This window comes from Suncus etruscus, chromosome 1 (genome assembly GCF_024139225.1).
Source record: "Suncus etruscus isolate mSunEtr1 chromosome 1, mSunEtr1.pri.cur, whole genome shotgun sequence".
In the NCBI taxonomy this organism is placed as follows: domain Eukaryota; kingdom Metazoa; phylum Chordata; class Mammalia; order Eulipotyphla; family Soricidae; genus Suncus; species Suncus etruscus.
In genome coordinates, this window is record NC_064848.1 from 165545071 (window position 1) to 165562791 (window position 17721).

At 46.5% G+C, this 17721-nt stretch overlaps 2 protein-coding genes across 2 annotated transcripts in view; both read right to left on the bottom strand.

Annotated features, from left to right (window-relative positions):
* Nucleotides 1–575: 575 nt before the first annotated feature.
* On the bottom strand, nucleotides 576–8139 carry RSKR (ribosomal protein S6 kinase related). The gene is given in 14 exon segments (XM_049789314.1): nucleotides 576–665; nucleotides 3189–3225; nucleotides 3227–3297; nucleotides 3640–3728; nucleotides 3813–3902; nucleotides 4004–4033; nucleotides 4657–4695; nucleotides 4873–4915; nucleotides 5338–5399; nucleotides 5566–5635; nucleotides 6327–6395; nucleotides 6515–6598; nucleotides 6690–6938; nucleotides 7996–8139. Coding segments are annotated over 14 exon segments (1080 nt in total). The 5' UTR covers nucleotides 8053–8139.
* Nucleotides 8140–10753: 2614 nt separating this feature from the next.
* The window catches only part of BLTP2 (bridge-like lipid transfer protein family member 2), a 42502-nt gene continuing 35534 nt past the window's right edge, over nucleotides 10754–17721 (bottom strand). The window contains exons 32-39 of the mRNA XM_049772769.1: nucleotides 16742–16922; nucleotides 14008–14094; nucleotides 13580–13690; nucleotides 13310–13445; nucleotides 13075–13205; nucleotides 12809–12910; nucleotides 11916–12050; nucleotides 10754–11534 (exon numbers count right to left, since the gene is read on the bottom strand). Of these exons, the coding sequence (XP_049628726.1) occupies nucleotides 11355–11534; nucleotides 11916–12050; nucleotides 12809–12910; nucleotides 13075–13205; nucleotides 13310–13445; nucleotides 13580–13690; nucleotides 14008–14094; nucleotides 16742–16922 (1063 nt within the window). The 3' untranslated portion in view covers nucleotides 10754–11354. The remainder of the gene's footprint in view (nucleotides 11535–11915; nucleotides 12051–12808; nucleotides 12911–13074; nucleotides 13206–13309; nucleotides 13446–13579; nucleotides 13691–14007; nucleotides 14095–16741; nucleotides 16923–17721) is intronic.

Sequence of the window (17721 nt, forward strand, 5' to 3'; positions counted from 1 at the left end):
CGCCGTCTGTTTGAACCGACGTCGCGCCTCCTGATTGGCTGCGCGGCCGTACGTCAGTGGCTTGGCTACCGTTGCCGCGCGCCCGGCGGTGCGCGCATGCGCTCTTCGAGCCGTTTGGGCTCCGTGCGCACCTACCTTGGACGCTGGTTCCGGGACCTCCCCGAGACGAGGAGTTGGAGGCCCAGCGAGCCTGTTGTTCTCGCTCCCGTTAGGCATCTCCCTTTTATACCGTTAAGACGGATCAATCTAAAAAAGGTTTCTGTTGGCCTGGCCTTGGGAAATCTTTATCTGGCAGGGGAGTGGATCAGGAGGGAAAGGTGAGTTGAGCTTTTTTGGGGGAGGGTCTCAGGCTTGAAGCTAACCGCAGTTGATGACTTCCCCTGCCCCCCCCCCCCACTTGGGAACAGGCTTCTAAAAGTCCAGGACCTCGAGTCACTTTTCCACTCGGGTTATAGAAGCCATCACATCCATGCATCCGAGTGAATGGACAGCCCCAGGAAGCAGATAAAAAAGGGATTCAGCATTCGCATTCACATGTCACAAGATGTTACCAGGCTGATCTGATCTGTTAAGGCCTATCCCGAGTGCACGGATGTGGATGTGGGTTGAGGATCATGCGTCTTCCCTTGTTTCCAACTCTTATCTGAAGGCCACATTCCCACAAGCTAACAAGGGGGTTATACAGACGCAGTTTAGCAAAAGCAGAAACTCTCATGGGGAAAGAGGGAACCTCAGAATCCTACATACCTAGTACAAATTGAGATGTGCAGTCGGTGCAAAACAACAAAATATATTTGAAAGACTTTTTTTTGGGGGGGCCACACCAGGTGATACTCGGGTTACTCAGAAATCACTCCTAACTTGGGGAGACCATACGAACGCTGGGGGATAGAACCACGGTCGTGTGCAAGGCAGAGCTACATACTGTCACTAGCCATTCTAGCCCTCCTTACTCCCCCATTTTTTTAATTATCTTTATTTAAACACCGTGATTACAAATATAATTGTAGTTGTATAATTACAGTCATGTAAAGAACACCCCCCTTCACCAGTGCTGGATTCCCACCACCAATTTCCCAGATTTACCTACTCCCCACCCCACACACACCTGTACTCGAGACAGGCTTTCTTTTTCCCTCATTCATTCACATTGTTATGATAGTTTTCAGTGTAGTTATTTCTCTAACTGCACTTATCATTCTATGTGGTGAGCTTCATGCCATTAGCTGCACCTACATGGGAGGATGGGGGGAAGTAAGGGTTGGGACTGAGGCAGTAAAATATTAGAAATGAGCTTTGTAGGGCAGTATCAAGGTCCCAATTCAAGATGGATATTATGGATATATAGAATATATGCACACAATACTATCAATATGAAAACAAAGAGAAAAAATTTCCACTGACTGTCCCAATATAAACCAGTGCTAGAACAGCTTGCCCTCCTCCCAGAGCGCATTCCCATTAGTATAGGGAGAGATAGGGGGAAAGCCTGTTGACCCCTATAGAGTCCACCTAGACTGGTGCCCAGGGAAAAACTGAAGTCCAGGGGAGAAAAACCCTATACCTGGCAAGAGCTGGTCTCCAGAATCAAGGACAAAATCAGAAGCCAGATGTCTGCCTGCCCTCCTCCCCATGCACCTCCCCCTTGGAGTACGGAGGGAGGGGGGAACCTGAGGACCACTAGGAGTCCACCTGAACCCACTTCTGGCCATCTGAGCTGGCACCCAGGGAAGGTCTGGAGTCAGGGGAAAAAGACAAGGATGGCTGGGGGCCTGCCAAGCCTCCCAGCACTCCCCAGGCTAGGGAGAAAGACTCTGGTATGGGGCCTCCCCAAGCCCCATACCTGGCAAGAGCTGGTCTCCAGAATCAAAGAGGAAACCAGAAGCCAGATGTCTGCCTGCCCTCCTCCCCATGCACCTCCCCCCTGGAGTACGGAGGGAGGGGGGAATCTGAGGACCACTAAGAGTCCACCTGAATCCACTTCTGGCCATCTAAGCTGGCACCCAGGGAAGGCCTGGAGTCATACTCCCCCATTTTTATCATAAAAATATTTTTTCTGGGGCCAGAAAAGTAGTAGAGGAACTAAGATACTTTCCTGAAGCCACATAGGCTAAGACCCTAGTTTGAATCCCAGGCACTAGACAAGAACCCCTTAAGCTCCAACAGGGCTTCAGTTCACTCACAAAAAGTCGAGACTAGTTCCTGTATTTTTTTTTGGTTTTTCGGCCACACCCGTTTGATGCTCAGGGGTTACTCCTGGCTAAGGGCTCAAAAATTGCCCCTGGCTTGGGGGGACCATATGGGACACCAGGGGATCGAACCGCGGTCCTGACCCTTGGCTAGCGCTTGCAAGGCAGACACCTTACCTCTGGCGCCACCTCGCCGGCCCCTAGTTCCTGTGTTTTCAAGTGTGGTCCCACACACTCCCCTTCAAATTTTCTGTTTGGTTGTTTTTTGTTATGGGGCCACACCTGGGGGCACTCAAGAGTCACTCCTGGCTCTGTGCTCACAAATTACTCCTGCAGGCTCAAGGGAACTGAAGAGACAGAAAGTATGAAGGATTAAGAGATTAGGATTGGGGCCGGAGAGATAGCATGGAGGTAAGGCGTTTGCCTCTCATGCAGGAGGTCATCGGTTTGAATCCCGGCGTCCCATATATGGTCCTCCCGTGCCTGCCAGGAGCAATTTCTGAGCCTGGAGCCAGGAATAACCCCTGAGCACTGCCGGGTGTGACCCAAAAACCACAAAAAAAAAAAAAAAAAAAAAAAAAAAAAAGAGATTAGGATTGGGCCCGGAGAGATAGCACAGCGGCGTTTGCCTTGCAAGCAGCCGATCCAGGACCTAAGGTGGTTGGTTCAAATCCTGGTGTCCCATATGGTCCCCCCTGCCTGACAGGAGCTATTTCTGAGCAGACAGCTCAGGAATAATCCCTGAGCACCGCTGGGTGTGGCCCAAAAACCAAAAAAAAAAAAAAAAAGATTAGGATTAAAAAAAGCTGAACAGATTAATTCATGGAATTGTGGATGGCTGGAAGAAGAGTCTAAATAGTTTCAGGAATAAAATCTACAGTGTTGATTAAAGAGCAAGTAATTAGGTGGTCTCTAGTTGATGAACAGGGCAGTAACATTTCAATGATAAAGAGACACTGAATGTTTGGAGTCAAGAAGGAAAGCAGTGATCACCCTTACCTCATGGAGTAGGAGTGAGAGCCCCTGAGTAAGAGTCTGGGATGACAGTGTCACAGTGGGTCACTCTTGCCAACATGGCCACATGATCTCTCTCTGTAGCCACTGGGAACTGAGTCTAAAGGTAGAAGGATATCTCTTCTTTTTTTTTTTTTTTTTTTTTTGGTTTTTGGTTTTTGGTTTTTGGGTCACACCCAGCGGTGCTCAGGGGTTACTCCTGGCTGTCTGCTCAGAATAGCTCCTGGCAGGCATGGGAGACCATATGGGACACCGGGATTCGAACCAACCACCTTTGGTCCTGAATCGGCTGCTTGCAAGGCAAACGCCCCTCTGTGCTATCTCTCCGGGCCCAGGATATCACTTCTTAATAGGAATGAGGCAATATTTTCTTATGTCTTCATTCTTCCCACTACAAGGTAAGGGTTCTCTGTTCATGTTACTACCATTCTCTCACCTTTCCAGTTGCCAGAGAGAAAATTAAGACACCCAGGGACCACCAATCAGCAGCATGGTTGTAAGAACCTCCACTTAGGACTTCTGGGGCTACAGATTTGGAAATAAAAAGTCACATCTACTGGCTATCCTTGTGTGCCCAGTGCTTCTCCACAGCTTTAGCTTCTCTCTCACCCATGTACTGAAGAGTACCACAGATAGTATATGCTTGGGTCCCCTGGGGCAGATGGCGGGACAGACCAAAGTCTGTCAGTTTCAGATAGTCTATGAAAGATAAAACAGCAGTACTATTCTTCTATTTAATCAGTCATTACTTATTACCAAACTACTTTTCATTCTGGGACTAGGAAAAGAAATGGGTTTACTTCGTTCATCTAGAAGAATATTCTCCATTTGAAAAATTGAGGGCCCGGAGAGATAGCACAGCGTCGTTTGCCTTGCAAGCAGCCGATCCAGGGCCAAAGGTGGTTGGTTCGAATCCCGGTGTCCCATATGGTCCCCCGTGCCTGCCAGGAGCTATTTCTGAGCAGACAGCCAGGAGTAACCCCTGAGCACCACTGGGTGTGGCCCAAAAACCAAAAAAAAAAAAAAGAAAAAAAGAAAAATTGAGTGATAAGTTCTTCTTCAACATTTTTCATCATGTAGACTCCCATGCTGAAGATGCCCTACTCACAATTAAATGTTTTTTTGTTTTGGTTTTTTTTTTTTTGGTTTTTGGGCCACACCCATTTGACGCTCAGGGGTTACTCCTGGCTATGTGCTCAGAAATCGCCCCTGGCTTGGGGGGGACCATATGGGACGCCGGGGGTTCGAACAGCGGTCTGTTCCTTGGTAGCGCTTACAAGGCAGACACCTTATCTCTAGCGCCACCTTCCCGGCCCCTAAATGTTTGTTGAGGCAATGCCCAAATCCTTAGAAACAAAGGGCCTCAATGGCAATTGTTTTCAGTTCTCTGCTTTTTGAACTTGGACTTCTTGCTTAGTTCCCTATCCTGACAAAGCAAAAAAGAACTCTACCATAACATCTCGGTGAATGATGCCCAAATCATGAAGATAGCCTGTGGATGACAGCAAGTATAGGGTGTGCTGAGTTTCCAATTTCCCTGGTTTCCCCTATCTCATCCCTATTGGTTGTTTTGTTTTCTTTTTTATCTCCAGAGTTAACATCAATCTTCTGATCACCACTGTAATTCTTCCTTCATCATTTCTATTACTACTATTTCTTTTTCACTTACACAGTACCAGGACCAGCTCACCAGCAAAGAGGCGGATGGGGGTCTGGAGAGATAGCACAGCAGTGTTTGCTTTGCAAGCAGCCAACCCAGGACTAAGGTGGTTGGTTCGAATCCTGGCGTCCCATATGGTCCCCTGTGCCTGCCAGGAGCTATTTCTGAGCAGATAGCCAGGAGTAACTCCTGAGCACCGCCGAGTGTGCCCCCCCCCAAAAAAAATATATAATGTGTTACAATCTGGGGACTTGAGGGACAAAGTAATTGTACATGGATTTTGTTTTATTTACCTTAATGTTCTTTGGCTGAAAGTTCAAAGTTAAGATATCAGCAAGGGGACTTCTTCTGAGAATTATGTTATGGGTGATTGTCCTTCCACTGTAACTTTACTTTGTCCTCTTTCTTTGCATCTTTGTTCTCATAATTAAAAATAAAAAAATTAAAAAAAATAAAAAAGAGGCGGATGGAAGCTTCAGCAAAGCAGCCAACAGCAGACCATAGGGAGTACAGATCTGTGCTGCAATAGTTACACACTGCAAGGCAACAGAAGTATTGTAGGCCTCCACCCAAACCAATACCATTGCAGTTTTCTCTTCCAAGAGAAGGGGACTTTCTTATGGCAAAGTAGAAACAGTACCAAGGAATGGGTAATCTTAGAATAATATATCACAAGAACCCTGGGAGTGAGAGGTCTGTCACTAATGAAGAGGTGGTGTTTTCCCTGCCAGCTGTCCCTCAAACTGTGTACAAATGGATGGCTGATCTGTTGCTAGGGATAAAGGAAAGAGAGGTTAAGGAGGGTCACTGAGAAAGCATTCGAGAAGTAAGATTACCTAGTTATGCAGAAAGGAAATTGTTGCCCCACTTTTTAGTTCAAACAAACCCAATAATTGGAACTGTTTGCCAGATAATTCCATAACTAGCATAGAACTAAGGAACTGGGACATACTGGAGAAATTTTCCTTATTGGACCTAGAATAACAGCTAATTGCAACTTTTCTCAGGTTCTACTTTGGTGTTAAATTAGTTTGGGATGTAGGCCGGAGGGCTACATGTTGCCTTGCATGGGTAAGGCCCTCAGTCTGATCCTTGGCAGGCATCACACCAAATTTGTTTTTTGTTTTTGGGTCACACCCGGCAGTGCTCAGGGATTACTCCTGGCTCTATGTTCAGAAATCACTCCTGGCAAGCTCAGGGGACCATATGGGATGCCGGGATTTGAACCATCATCCTTCTGCATGCAAGGCAAATGCCCTATCTCCATCCCATCTCTTTGGCGCCAAATTATATATATTTTTAAATTTTTTAATTTTTAATTATGAGAAAAATGATGCAAAGAGGACAGGTATAAATTAAATATTTTAAAACTAGACTGAAGCAGTGAGAAGCAGAACAAAAATTAGTAGAACTGGGCAAGTACTTTCCCTACCTGTTAGCTTTTTCCTGGGCTCTGTACATACCTGAATGATAACCACCTCTTTGCATTGTTTTAGGATATCCTGCTGTAAGACCTTTATCTTGGGCACTACCTATAAAAAGAGATGACTCCTAGAGTGGGGCAATACTGCTATATTGTTTATTCTGTCCAACCTTCAAGACTGGAAGCAAGAATTAGAAAATAACATTTAAGAGTAACCTAAATTCCTACCTTTAATGCAAATACTGTTTTATGGCCACAATCTAGCACCTTGAGGACTGTTCCAAAGGAGCCTTTAGCCACAAGGCCTAATATCTGTGCAGAGAAACAAAAAGAGGACAGACTCTGGTTACTTTTATATTTCTTCCCAAAACTACCACCACTTCCAGGGATTCCATTAACCTACCTTCAACTGCTGCTGCCCTCTGCGGGGCTGAATGGGAAATTCTGGCAGAAAGAGGTTGATAAACTGAGACACTGGCCACTCTAACAGAGGTTTCTCTACTGGTGGTAAGGATGACTTCAAGGACTCTGGATGCAAACACTGATGTCTTTGTATTACCCATGGATCTTCCAGACCTGATTTGGTGATTCCTATACCTGACCAAAGGTATCTCCAACCTCTGACAAAAGGGACCCAGATGCTGCCACCCTGCTGAGAACCAAGGGAGCCACTCTAAGGCATTTGTTTCTATCCACTTTAGGCACTTCCTCAAACCTCAGTCCTAGCTAGAAGTCTATTTTTGGATACCAGATAAAAAAAAAATTGCCATTACCCATAACTTTGCACCAAGCCATAGATTTCCTGAATACAATACAAATTCTCGGGGCTGGAGAGATAGCATGGAGGTAAGGTGTTTGCCTTGCATGCAGAGTCCCGGCATCCCAAAAGGGACTCCCCATCCCCCCACCCCACCTGAGCACTGCCGGGTGTGATACAAAAACCAAAACAAACAATTCAAATTCTCAACGAAAGCAATCATTGGACATTTTCTCAAAACACCAGAAATACAACCTGCATTCACATTGTGGTATGGTGCTAGGCAATTTTTTTTTTGGTCACACCCAGCAGCCCTCAGGGGTTACTCCTGGCTCTACAATCAGAAATCGCCCCTGGCAGGCAGCGGGACCTTATGGGATGCTGGGATTCGAACCAGGAAGGCAGACACCCCACCTCCAAGCTATCTCTCGGGCCCCTGAGCTAGGCAATTTTTAATTATAACTTTATTTTTGTTTTTTTGGGTCACACCCGGCGGCGTTCAGGGGTTACTGCTGGCTTTGCACTCAGAAGTCACTCTTGGCAAGCTTGGGGGACCATATGGGATGCCAGAATTTGAACTGGGGTCCACCTGTATTGGCCATGTGCAAGGCAAATGCCTTACCGCTGTGCTATTTCTCCAGCCCCACATAACTTTATTGACTTACCTGCATGTTGGACATCACATACTCCTCCAGTTATTTTCCCAGGCCCGAAATCCATGCCTCCTCCATCTTATTTCCTTAGGGGGAGTCACACCCTGTGGCACTCAGGTTACTCCAGGCTTTGAGCTCAAAAATCGCTCCTGGCAGGCCTAGGAGACCATATGGGATGCTGGGGATTGAACCCAGGTCAGTCCTGGGTTGGTCATGTGCAAGGCAAACGCCCTACCCCTGTGCTATCTCTCCACCCCCTCGTTTATCTTTCTAAATAGGCTCAGAGCCTCACTACATACCTTATGAGAAACAGATTCCTGGGCATGTTGCCCCTTTTGACAATTCACTGCTCCCATCTCCAGCCAGTGCCTCCCTCTGCTAAATCTGCTGCCCTAGTTTACATAAGTAATTCCTCCCCCTGATGTTTCATGAGCCCCACCTCTTCCTTGCTGTTCATGACTAGAGATGTAATGCAACCAAACCTCATCCTAAATCCCTGATTAAGGTTATAGCTAAAAGTAAAATGTGGGGCCCGGAGAGATATCACAGCAGCATTTGCTTTGCAAACAGCCGATTCAGGACCAAAGGTGGTTGGTTCGAATCCCGGTGTCCCAAATGGTTCCCGGTGCCTGCCAAGAGCTATTTCTGAGCAGACAGCCAGGAATAACCCCTGAGCAATGCCAGGTATGGCCCAAAAACCCAAAAAAAAATAAAATAAAATGTGCAGGGATCTATCAGCATGGGGCCAATCAGCATGGGGCCAGTGTCTCGTGTGTGTGTGTGTGTGTGTATGTGTGTGTGTGTGTGTGTGTGTGTGCAGGGATCTATCAGCATGGGACCAGTGTCTCGTGTGTGTGTGTGTTCGCGTACAGGGATCTATCAGTATGGGGCCAGTGTCTCGTGTGTGTGTGTGTGTGTGTGTGTGTGTGTGTGTGTGTGTGTGTGCAGGGATCGATCAGCATGGGGCCAGTGTCTTTTGTGTGTGTGTATGTGTGTCTGTGTGTGTGCAGAGATCTATCAGCATGGGGCCAGTGTCTCTTTTGTGTGTGTGTGTTTGTGCGGGGATCTATCAGCATGGGCCCAGTGTCTTGTGTGTGTGTGTGTGTGAAGGCTGTGTGTGTCAGGCCAGTGTCTCTTAAGAGCTAGAAGTATATAATACTGTTGATCACCCTGATAGAAGGTAGAGCATATAACTTGAGTTAGAAAGGAAAGAATTAAAAAAAAAAAAAAAAAAGGAAAGAATAGAGGCCCCATACCAGAGCCTTTCTCCCTAACCTGGGGAGTGCTGGGAGTCTTGGCAGGCCCCCCAGCTGTCCTTGTCTTTTTCCCCTGACTCCAGGCCTTCCCTGGGTGCCAGCTTAGATGGCCAGAAGTGGGTTCAGGTGGACTCTTAGTGGTCCTCAGATTCCCCCCTCCCTCCGTACTCCAGCGGGGAGGTGCATGGGGAGGAGGGCAGGCAGACATCTGGCTTCCGGTTTCCTCTTTGATTCTGGAGACCAGCTCTTGCCAGGTATGGGGCTTGGGGAGGCCCCATACCAGAGTCTTTCTCCCTAGCCTGGGGAGTGCTGGAAGGCTTGGCAGGCCCCCAGCTGTCCTTGTCTTTTTCCCCTGACTCCAGGCCTTCCCTGGGTGCCAGCTCAGATGGCCAGAAGTGGGTTCAGGTGGACTCCTAGTGGTCCTCAGGTTTCCCCTCCCTCCGTACTCCAGGGGGGAGGTGCATGGGGAGGAGGGCAGGCAGACATCTGGCTTCCGATTTCGTCCTTGATTCTGGAGACCAGCTCTTGCCAGGTATAGGGTTTTTCTCCCCTGGACTTCAGTTTTCCCCTGGGCACCGGTCTAGGTGGACTCTATAGGGGTCAACAGGCTTTCCCCCTATCTCTCCCTACACTAATGGGAATGCGCTCTGGGAGGAGGGCAGGCTGTACTAGCACTGGTTTATATTGGGACAGTCAGTGGAAATTTTTTCTCTTTGTTTTCATATTGATAGTATTGTGTGCATATATTCTATATATCCATAATATCCATCTTGAATTGGGACCTTGATACTGCCCTACAAAGCTCATTTCTAATATTTTACTGCCTCAGTCCCAACCCTTACTTCCCCCCATCCTCCCATGTAGGTGCAGCTAATGACATGAAGCTCACCACATAGAATGATAAGTGCAGTTAGAGAAATAACTACACTGAAAACTATCATAACAATGTGAATGAATGAGGGAAAAAGAAAGCCTGTCTCGAGTAGAGGTGTGTGTGGTGGGGAATAGGTAAATCTGGGAAATTGGTGGTGGGAATCCAGCACTGGTGAAGGGGGGTATTCTTTTTTTTTTTTTTTTTTTTTTTTTTTTGGTTTTTGGGCCACACCCGGTGACGCTCAGGGGTTACTCCTGGCTATGCGCTCAGAAGTCGCTCCTGGCTTGGGGGACCATATGGGACGCCGGGGGATCGAACCGCGGTCCGTCTCCTAGGCTAGCGCAGGTAAGGCAGGCACCTTACCTCCAGCGCCACCGCCCGGCCCCTTTTTTTTTTTTTTTTTTTTTTTTTTTTTTTTTTGGTTTTTGGGCCACACCAGTTTGACGCTCAGGGGTTACTCCTGGCTATGTGCTCAGAAATCGCCCCTGGCTTGGGGGGACCATATGGGACGCCTGGGGATCGAACCGTGGTCCGTTCCTTGGTAGAGCTTACAAGGCAGTCACCTTATCTCTAGCGCCACCTTCCCGGCCCCAAAGGGGGGTATTCTTTACATGACTGTAATTATACAACTACAATTATATTTGTAATCACGGTGTTTAAATAAAGATAATTAAAAAAAAGAAGAAAGGAAAGAATAGGGCCCAGAGAGAGCACAGCGGCATTTGCCTTGCAAGCAGCCAATCCAGGACCAAAGGTGGTTGGTTTGAATCCCGGAGTCCCATATGGTCCAGGAGCTATTTCTGAGCAGACAGCCAGGAGTAACCCCTGAGCACCGCCAGGTGTGACCCCCCCCTCAAAAAAAAAAAGAGAGAAAGAATACAGAAGATTGAAACCATGCACTCAACACAATAAAAAAGGAAACCAACATCAAATTTAAAATATATTTTTCTCTTTAAATCATTTATCATTCTCCAGGTCATAACCCAGGGACACTGTGGCCAACCTGGCATTTATTGCCATCTTCCCAAATGAGCTTGGCAGAATGAGGAGGGGCTGATTTACCCCAGAACACCAATACCTCTTTCATTCAAGGCAGTGGAATGAGGGATAAATCAGCCCCCTACCCTCAACCTCAGGTTTCTGGCACAAGGGAGAGCAGTTACACTTATAAATATATATGTATAAATTTAAATGTATGTATGTTTATAAAGATTTAGCACATTTGATCAGGACTGTCTTCCCCACCCTTTCAGCTAATTCCCGGAGAACCAGATCCTAGTCCTGGGTCTATTCTCTGGGTCTCACTCTCTTGATGTCTCTCTGGCCCGGCACCTACTGATCAGTGTGAGGTAGAACTCAGCATTAATGTCCACCACGCTCTTCGGGGAACAGATAAGATGCTAAAGAGCAATGCCTCTCCACAGTAACTACCCCAACACCCTACTGGAGCGAAAGGGAAGTGCCTCCTATCCCACAGTCCTAGAGCATGAGCCAGAGTCAGATGGTGTGCAGCAACACTCTTGCTAGATCACTTGCGCCAGCCAAAGATGGATTTCTTGCCAGGGTTCTTGTTGCCCGCTCTTAAACCGATGAGGAGCCGAGCTTTCTCCTCTTCCTGCTGCTGCATGTTGCGATCTGATGTAGTTTTTAGCTTTCCCTGGACTTCAGTCCCTGTGGCAGTCTTCAACCTTAGTTTTTCTTTAATTACCTATTAAGTTGGAGAGTTAAATATTAGCAAGACAGGCACAAGGGAGATCAATTACAGAATAAATCAGAATGAACCAAATAAGTATCAACATTTATTTACTATTAAAGCAGATGGACCAATTTATATGTCTGCTTTCAAGAAGTATACAGTCTAATTAGACACCAATCTAAACTTGAAGCCAGTTCCCTAACAATAATGAAAGTATTAAACAGTAACACTGACTTTAGTTTTCATAACAAAATCAGAAATAAAGCAGGACTAGAAGTTGCTCGCTCTAGTCCCTTCACAAGGTTGCTTGTTCATAAATCCTACAACATGTGTCTGTGAGAGAACGTTTGCTAGTCCCCATTAGCTGAACAGCCATGCAATATGGTGGGATACCTGGGCAACCAAAGCTTTGCGACTGTCCCTCTTGACAGCCATGGCAAAGTCTAGCCATGTCCATGTGTTGTTGTGATACTCCAGACATGGAAGAACCAGGTTAAGGTTACCCCAGTCAACACTGTTCTTCTCACCCTGTAAGAAAATTATAAGCAAAGAAGGAGATACATTACTGGTGTTATTTTTTTTTTAAACTCTAAACCAGAAGTAAGTCTAAGTCTAGTTAATAACCATTTGCAATAGTAACTTATGATTTCCCTTTACCTCAGTCTTGTAAAGGTACTGACCAGAGAACAGGGGGACCAATTGCTTTATTAGCTAACTGATCAACTGTGTAAGTTGGCCCCCAAATATTGTCATTCCTTGCTTTGCACTCAGCAATCATTCCAGTTGGCTTGAATATAGGGCTCCAGGGATCAAATCAGGGACTGCCTTACCCACTGCACTCTTTTTTTTTTGGGGGGTCACACCCGGCAGTGCTCAGGGGTTACTCCTGGCTTCATGCTCAGAAATTGCTCCTGGCAGGCACGGGGGACCATATGGGACGTTGGGATTCGAACCAATGACCTCCTGCATGAAAGGCAAATGCCTTACCTCCATGCTATCTCTCCAGCCCCACCCACTGCACTCTTACTTCAGCCACAGGACACCCAATCCTATAATTTTTGTTTGCTTGGGGACCATACCTAGTAGTGCCCAGGATTACTCCTGGCTCTACTCTACGACTCAGCCAACTCCTGGCTGGCTTAGGAAACCAGCTGGGGTGCCAGGGTCAGCTTTGTGCAAGGCAAACACCCTATTCACTGTACCCTATTCACACTGGCCCCTATACTCTAATGATTTTACCTACTAAATTCCCCACCCATTCTAAAAAGTGCTAGGGAGGAGCAGACCTTATAGCTGACACACAGTGGAACCTGTGGAATCTTTATGTAGATGAAGGAGTTGTTCATAGCAGCTCGCTCTTTCATCTTGTCAATATCATCTACAGGGTGCTAGAAAAAGTGGGAAAGTAATGTGAGACCTGAAACCGTCAAAAGAAACACTTAGGTCCTCAAACATCTCCCTTTCCTTTCTATCTAGAATAAAAGCCAAGGAAATAGAAGAAATCCCCAAATAGGACTCTCCCGTTGTCTATAATTAGGGCCATATCTGGTACCTCAGCTCCCTTTCGAAATGACCTTCTGACTCCGGAACTCCGATTTAAGCCCTGTGTCACACCCTTCCCAGGGCCCAGTGGTGCTGCATCATCTGTTGGAATCAGCTGCCGAGGCTTTACCACCGGTATTCCTACAGAAAAAGCAAGGACATTAGCTATCATGCTCTTTCTAAAGCTTCTGTTCTCTTGGGGTGCTATCTCATTTCTTCTGGAGCTCTACCATAAAAGTTCTCACCAGTAGTCACCAGTTTGGATTTATCTTCTTCATCACCAACCTCATCATCTTCCACATTTCGGCCAGGAAAGAAAAAGCCCATTATTCTATGGAAGAACTGGTGTGTCAACTGGATGGTGAGAGGCACGACGTTTACCTAAAGAGGAAAAGAGCTGAAGAAGCAATTAAGCTCAGACATCATCCCTGAGCTTAACTACCTCTAACAGAGCATAATGTAACACCTTGAAACTGCCCTTTCTTTCTGGGTCCCCCAAAGGACTGTTTACTAACCTCAAAATGCTCTTTCACAGAGATACCTCCAACTGGGGGTCGAACTTTGCTGAAGAGGCGCAATGCTAGCTGTCGCCCAGACTGACAGGAGCTCTGGGGTCGTAGGACTACCTACAAAATAATTCAACCAAAAAAGCTTTTAATCAAGGATCAAGAGAAGCAATGGTCCAGCTTAGCTGAGTAAGCTTTCACCATCTCAGATAACTAGTGGTTTTCTGTTGAAAGAGCTATTATAAATTGGGCCAAAGAGACAGTAAGGCAGGTAAGGTGCTTGCCTTGCATGCAGTGGACCCAGGTTTGAATCTTTTGACACCATATATGGTCTCATGAACACAGCCATGTATGGTTCTCTGTGCCCCTGTCCCACCCCCACTCATGTGCCTTGTGCTAGGAAGAATGCAAATAGGCTAGTAAAGTGGAAGACTTGCCTTATACACAGAATTAGGAAGAAGATTGTTCATAGTGAACCAGCCCAACTCCAGAAGATGTTCAGCTGTGTCATCAGACTTATTCACCTAAAAAGACAAATCCCCAAGGCCATAATCACCCACTATAATTAAGTCTTGGGGCCAGAGAGATAGCACAGCGGTAGGACATTTGCCTTGCAAGTGGCCAGCCCAGGACCAATGGTGGTTCAAATCCCAGCATTCCATATGGTCCCTGTGCCTGCCAGGAGCGATTTTTTAGCAGCGAGCCAGGAGTAACTCGAGTGTCACCAGGTGTGGCCCAAAAACAAAAACAAAAACAAAAACAAAAAAAAGTCTTGTCATGAATTTGTTTGATTAATACATAACCAATTGTTTCAACTTTTCCATATGTCTACTCTTAACCTCTGGTATCACTTTTGTTTTTGTTTTTGTTTTTTGTTTTTGGGCCACACCCAGTGTTGCTCAGGGGTTACTCCTGGCTGTCTGCTCAGAAATAGCTCCTGGCAGGCACAGGGGACCATATGGGACACCGGGATTCGAACCAACCACCTTTGGTCCTGGATCGGCTGTTTGCAAGGCAAACACCGCTGTGCTATCTCTCGGGCCCTGGTATCACTTTTTTTAATTTTGTTTTGTTTTGGGGCCACACCTGGTGATGCTCGGGGGTTATTCCTGGTTATCCGCTAAAAAATTGCTCCTGGGGCCGGAGAGATAGCATGGAGGTAAAGCGTTTGCCTTTCATGCAGGAGGTCATCGGTTCAAATCCCCGCGTCCCATATGGTCTCCCGTGCCTGCCAGGAGCAATTTCTGAGCCTGGAGCCAGGAATAACCCCTGAGCACTGCCGGGTGTGACCCAAAAAAAAAAAAAAAAAAAAAAAAAAAAAAAGGGGCTGGAGAGATAGCATGGAGGTAAGGTGTTTGCCTTTCATGCAAGAGGTCATCGGTTCGAATCCAGCGTCCCATATGGTCCCCCGTGCCTGCCAGGAGCAATTTCTGAGCATGGAGCCAGGAGTAACCCCTGAGCACTGCCGGGTGTGACCCAAAAACCACAAAAAAAAAAAAAAAAAAAAAAAAAAAATTGCTCCTGGCTTGGGGAACCATATGGGACACCAGGGAATCGAAATGTGCTCCGTCCTAGGTCAACACATGAAAGGCAAACACCCTACCGCTGCGTGACTGCTCCAGCCCCTGGTATCACTTTTTTTTTCTTTTTTGTTTTTGGACCACACCAGGTGGCACTCAGGGATCACTCCTGGCTATGTGCTCATAAATCACTCCTGGCTAGAGAGACCATAAGGAACATCAGGATTCTAACCACTGTCTAACCTAGATTGGCCGCGTGAAAGGCAAACATCCTACTTGTGCTATTGCTCCGGCCCCTGGTATCACTTTCAATCTCATACAGTCAATGCACATTATTATTCAATGTTTCTTGTGAGTATTACTGGCCAGCATACTAAATGGCAGTATGACAGTATTTCCTAGTCAGTGTGACATTCAAAAAAGTTAACAAATTTTCAAGTGTTCAGGGCCCGGAGAGATAGCACAGCGGCGTTTGCCTTGCAAGCAGCCGATTCAGGACCAAAGGTGGTTGGTTCGAATCCCAGTGTCCCATATGGTCCCCTGTGCCTGCCAGGAGCTATTTCTGAGCAGACAGCCAGGAGTAACCCCTGAGCACCGCCGGGTGTGACCCAGAAAAACCAAAAAAAAAAAAAAATTTCAAGTGTTCAGAGCATAGTAGATAATAGGGTAGGAACCAATGTCTTTTCCATAGCAAGGGTAATTATAGAAAAGCTGAATACAAGTGTAGAACTAATGGTTCTATTCCAAGATGAATTTAGAACACTGCTTTTTTTTCTCAAAGAAAAGGCAAAGTTTCTAGGGCTAATATTATTCAGTAAGGAACTCATTTATCAATTCTGTATAAATATGGATTTTTCATATTATAAATTTGTGTTCAAATGGACCTATGCTTATGGTTCTATCATTTTTTTTTGGGGGGGGGGCACACCCGGCGTTGCTCAGGGAGTACTCCTGGCTGTCTGCTCAGAAATAGCTCCTAGCAGGCACGGGGGACCATATGGGACACTGGGATTCGAACCAACCACCTTTGGTCCTGGATCGGCTGTTTGCAAGGCGTTTGCCGTTGTTTTATCTCTCCGGGCCCCTGGTTCTATCATTAATAGTAAAATAAGAGCTAGAGACATGGCTCAGTGGTAGGATATATGAGATTCTCGGTTTAAAAAAGCAGTAATTTGGGGCCGGGCGGTGGCACTGGAGGTAAGGTGCCTGCCTTGCCTGCGCTAACCTAGGACGGACCGCGGTTCGATCCCCCGGCGTCCCATATGGTCCCCCAAGAAGCCAGGAGCAACTTCTGAGCGCATAGCCAGGAGTAACCCCTGAGCGTCACAGGGTGTGGCCCAAAAACCAAAAAAAAAAAAAAAAAAAAAGCAGTAATTTGTCCCTTTTGGTTTTTACTTTTACACCCAGCAGTGCTCAGGGGTTACTCCTGACTCTGCACTCAGAAATCACTCTGGGCAGGCTTGGGGGATACATATGGGATAACAGGAATTGAACCCGGGTCCGTCCCAGGTCAGCCGTGTGCAAGGCAAATGCCTTACCACTGTGCTATATCACCTGGCCCCAATTGTCCCTTTTTTGAGTTTATAAAACTCTTGAGATAGGTCAAATCTCTCAAAACACCTGGCCTTGTATGACTAAATATATCTAATACCTTGCTATAGAGAAATCGCTGTAGCTCCAGTTCAGTAATTCCTAGCTGTCCATCTTCCTCTGTCAGGCGCCACCGTGCCTGAGCAAAATAGAATTCAGTGCGACGGGCCACACTGATATCTTCTTGTTGCTTTCGTAGCTCCATCTTATTGGCCTGTTGCAACTGAAAATCCTTAAAACACCTATAAATGTATAAAAGGGTCAAAGTCAACAAGAGCAATAGGGGCCGGGCGGTGGCGCTAAAGGTAAGGTGCCTGCCTTGCCTGCGCTAACCTTGGACGGACCGCGGTTCGATCCCCCGGTGTCCCATATGGTCCCCCAAGCCAGGAGCAACTTCTGAGCACATAGCCAGGAGTAACCCCTGAGCGTTACTGGGTGTGGCCCAAAAACCAAAAAAAAAAAAAAAAAAAAAACAAGAGCAATAGCATTCAGTTTGAAGTGAGATAGAAAGGTGTACAATGAGGGGCCTGAGAGATAGCATGGAGGTAGAGCATTTGCCTTTCACGCAGAAGGATGTTGGTTTGAATCCTGGCAACCCATATGGTCCCCTGAGCTTGCCAGGAGCGATTTCTGAGCATAGAGCCAGGAGTAACCCCTGAGCACTGCCAGGTGTAACCCAAAAACCAAAAACAAAAAAAAAAAAAAAAAAAAAAAAAAAAAAGAAAGCTGTACAATGATGCAGGAATTAAACCTAGACATGAACCTATTCTGGAATAGCTATTCCCTAAAGATTTTTCATTACTCCAAGAAAATCCTGTATTTATTTTATAGTGTGAAAGTAAAGGGAAGCAGGAATTAAGCTCAGGACCCCACATATATGTCAGTGTTCTACCACTGAATCACATTCCTAGCTCCTCTTGACCCTCTTTTTTTTTTGGCTTTTGGGTCACACCCGACAGCACTCAGGGGTTATTCCTGGTTCTACACTTAGAAATCGCTCCTGGCAGGCTGGGGGGACCATATGGGGTACCGGGATTAGAA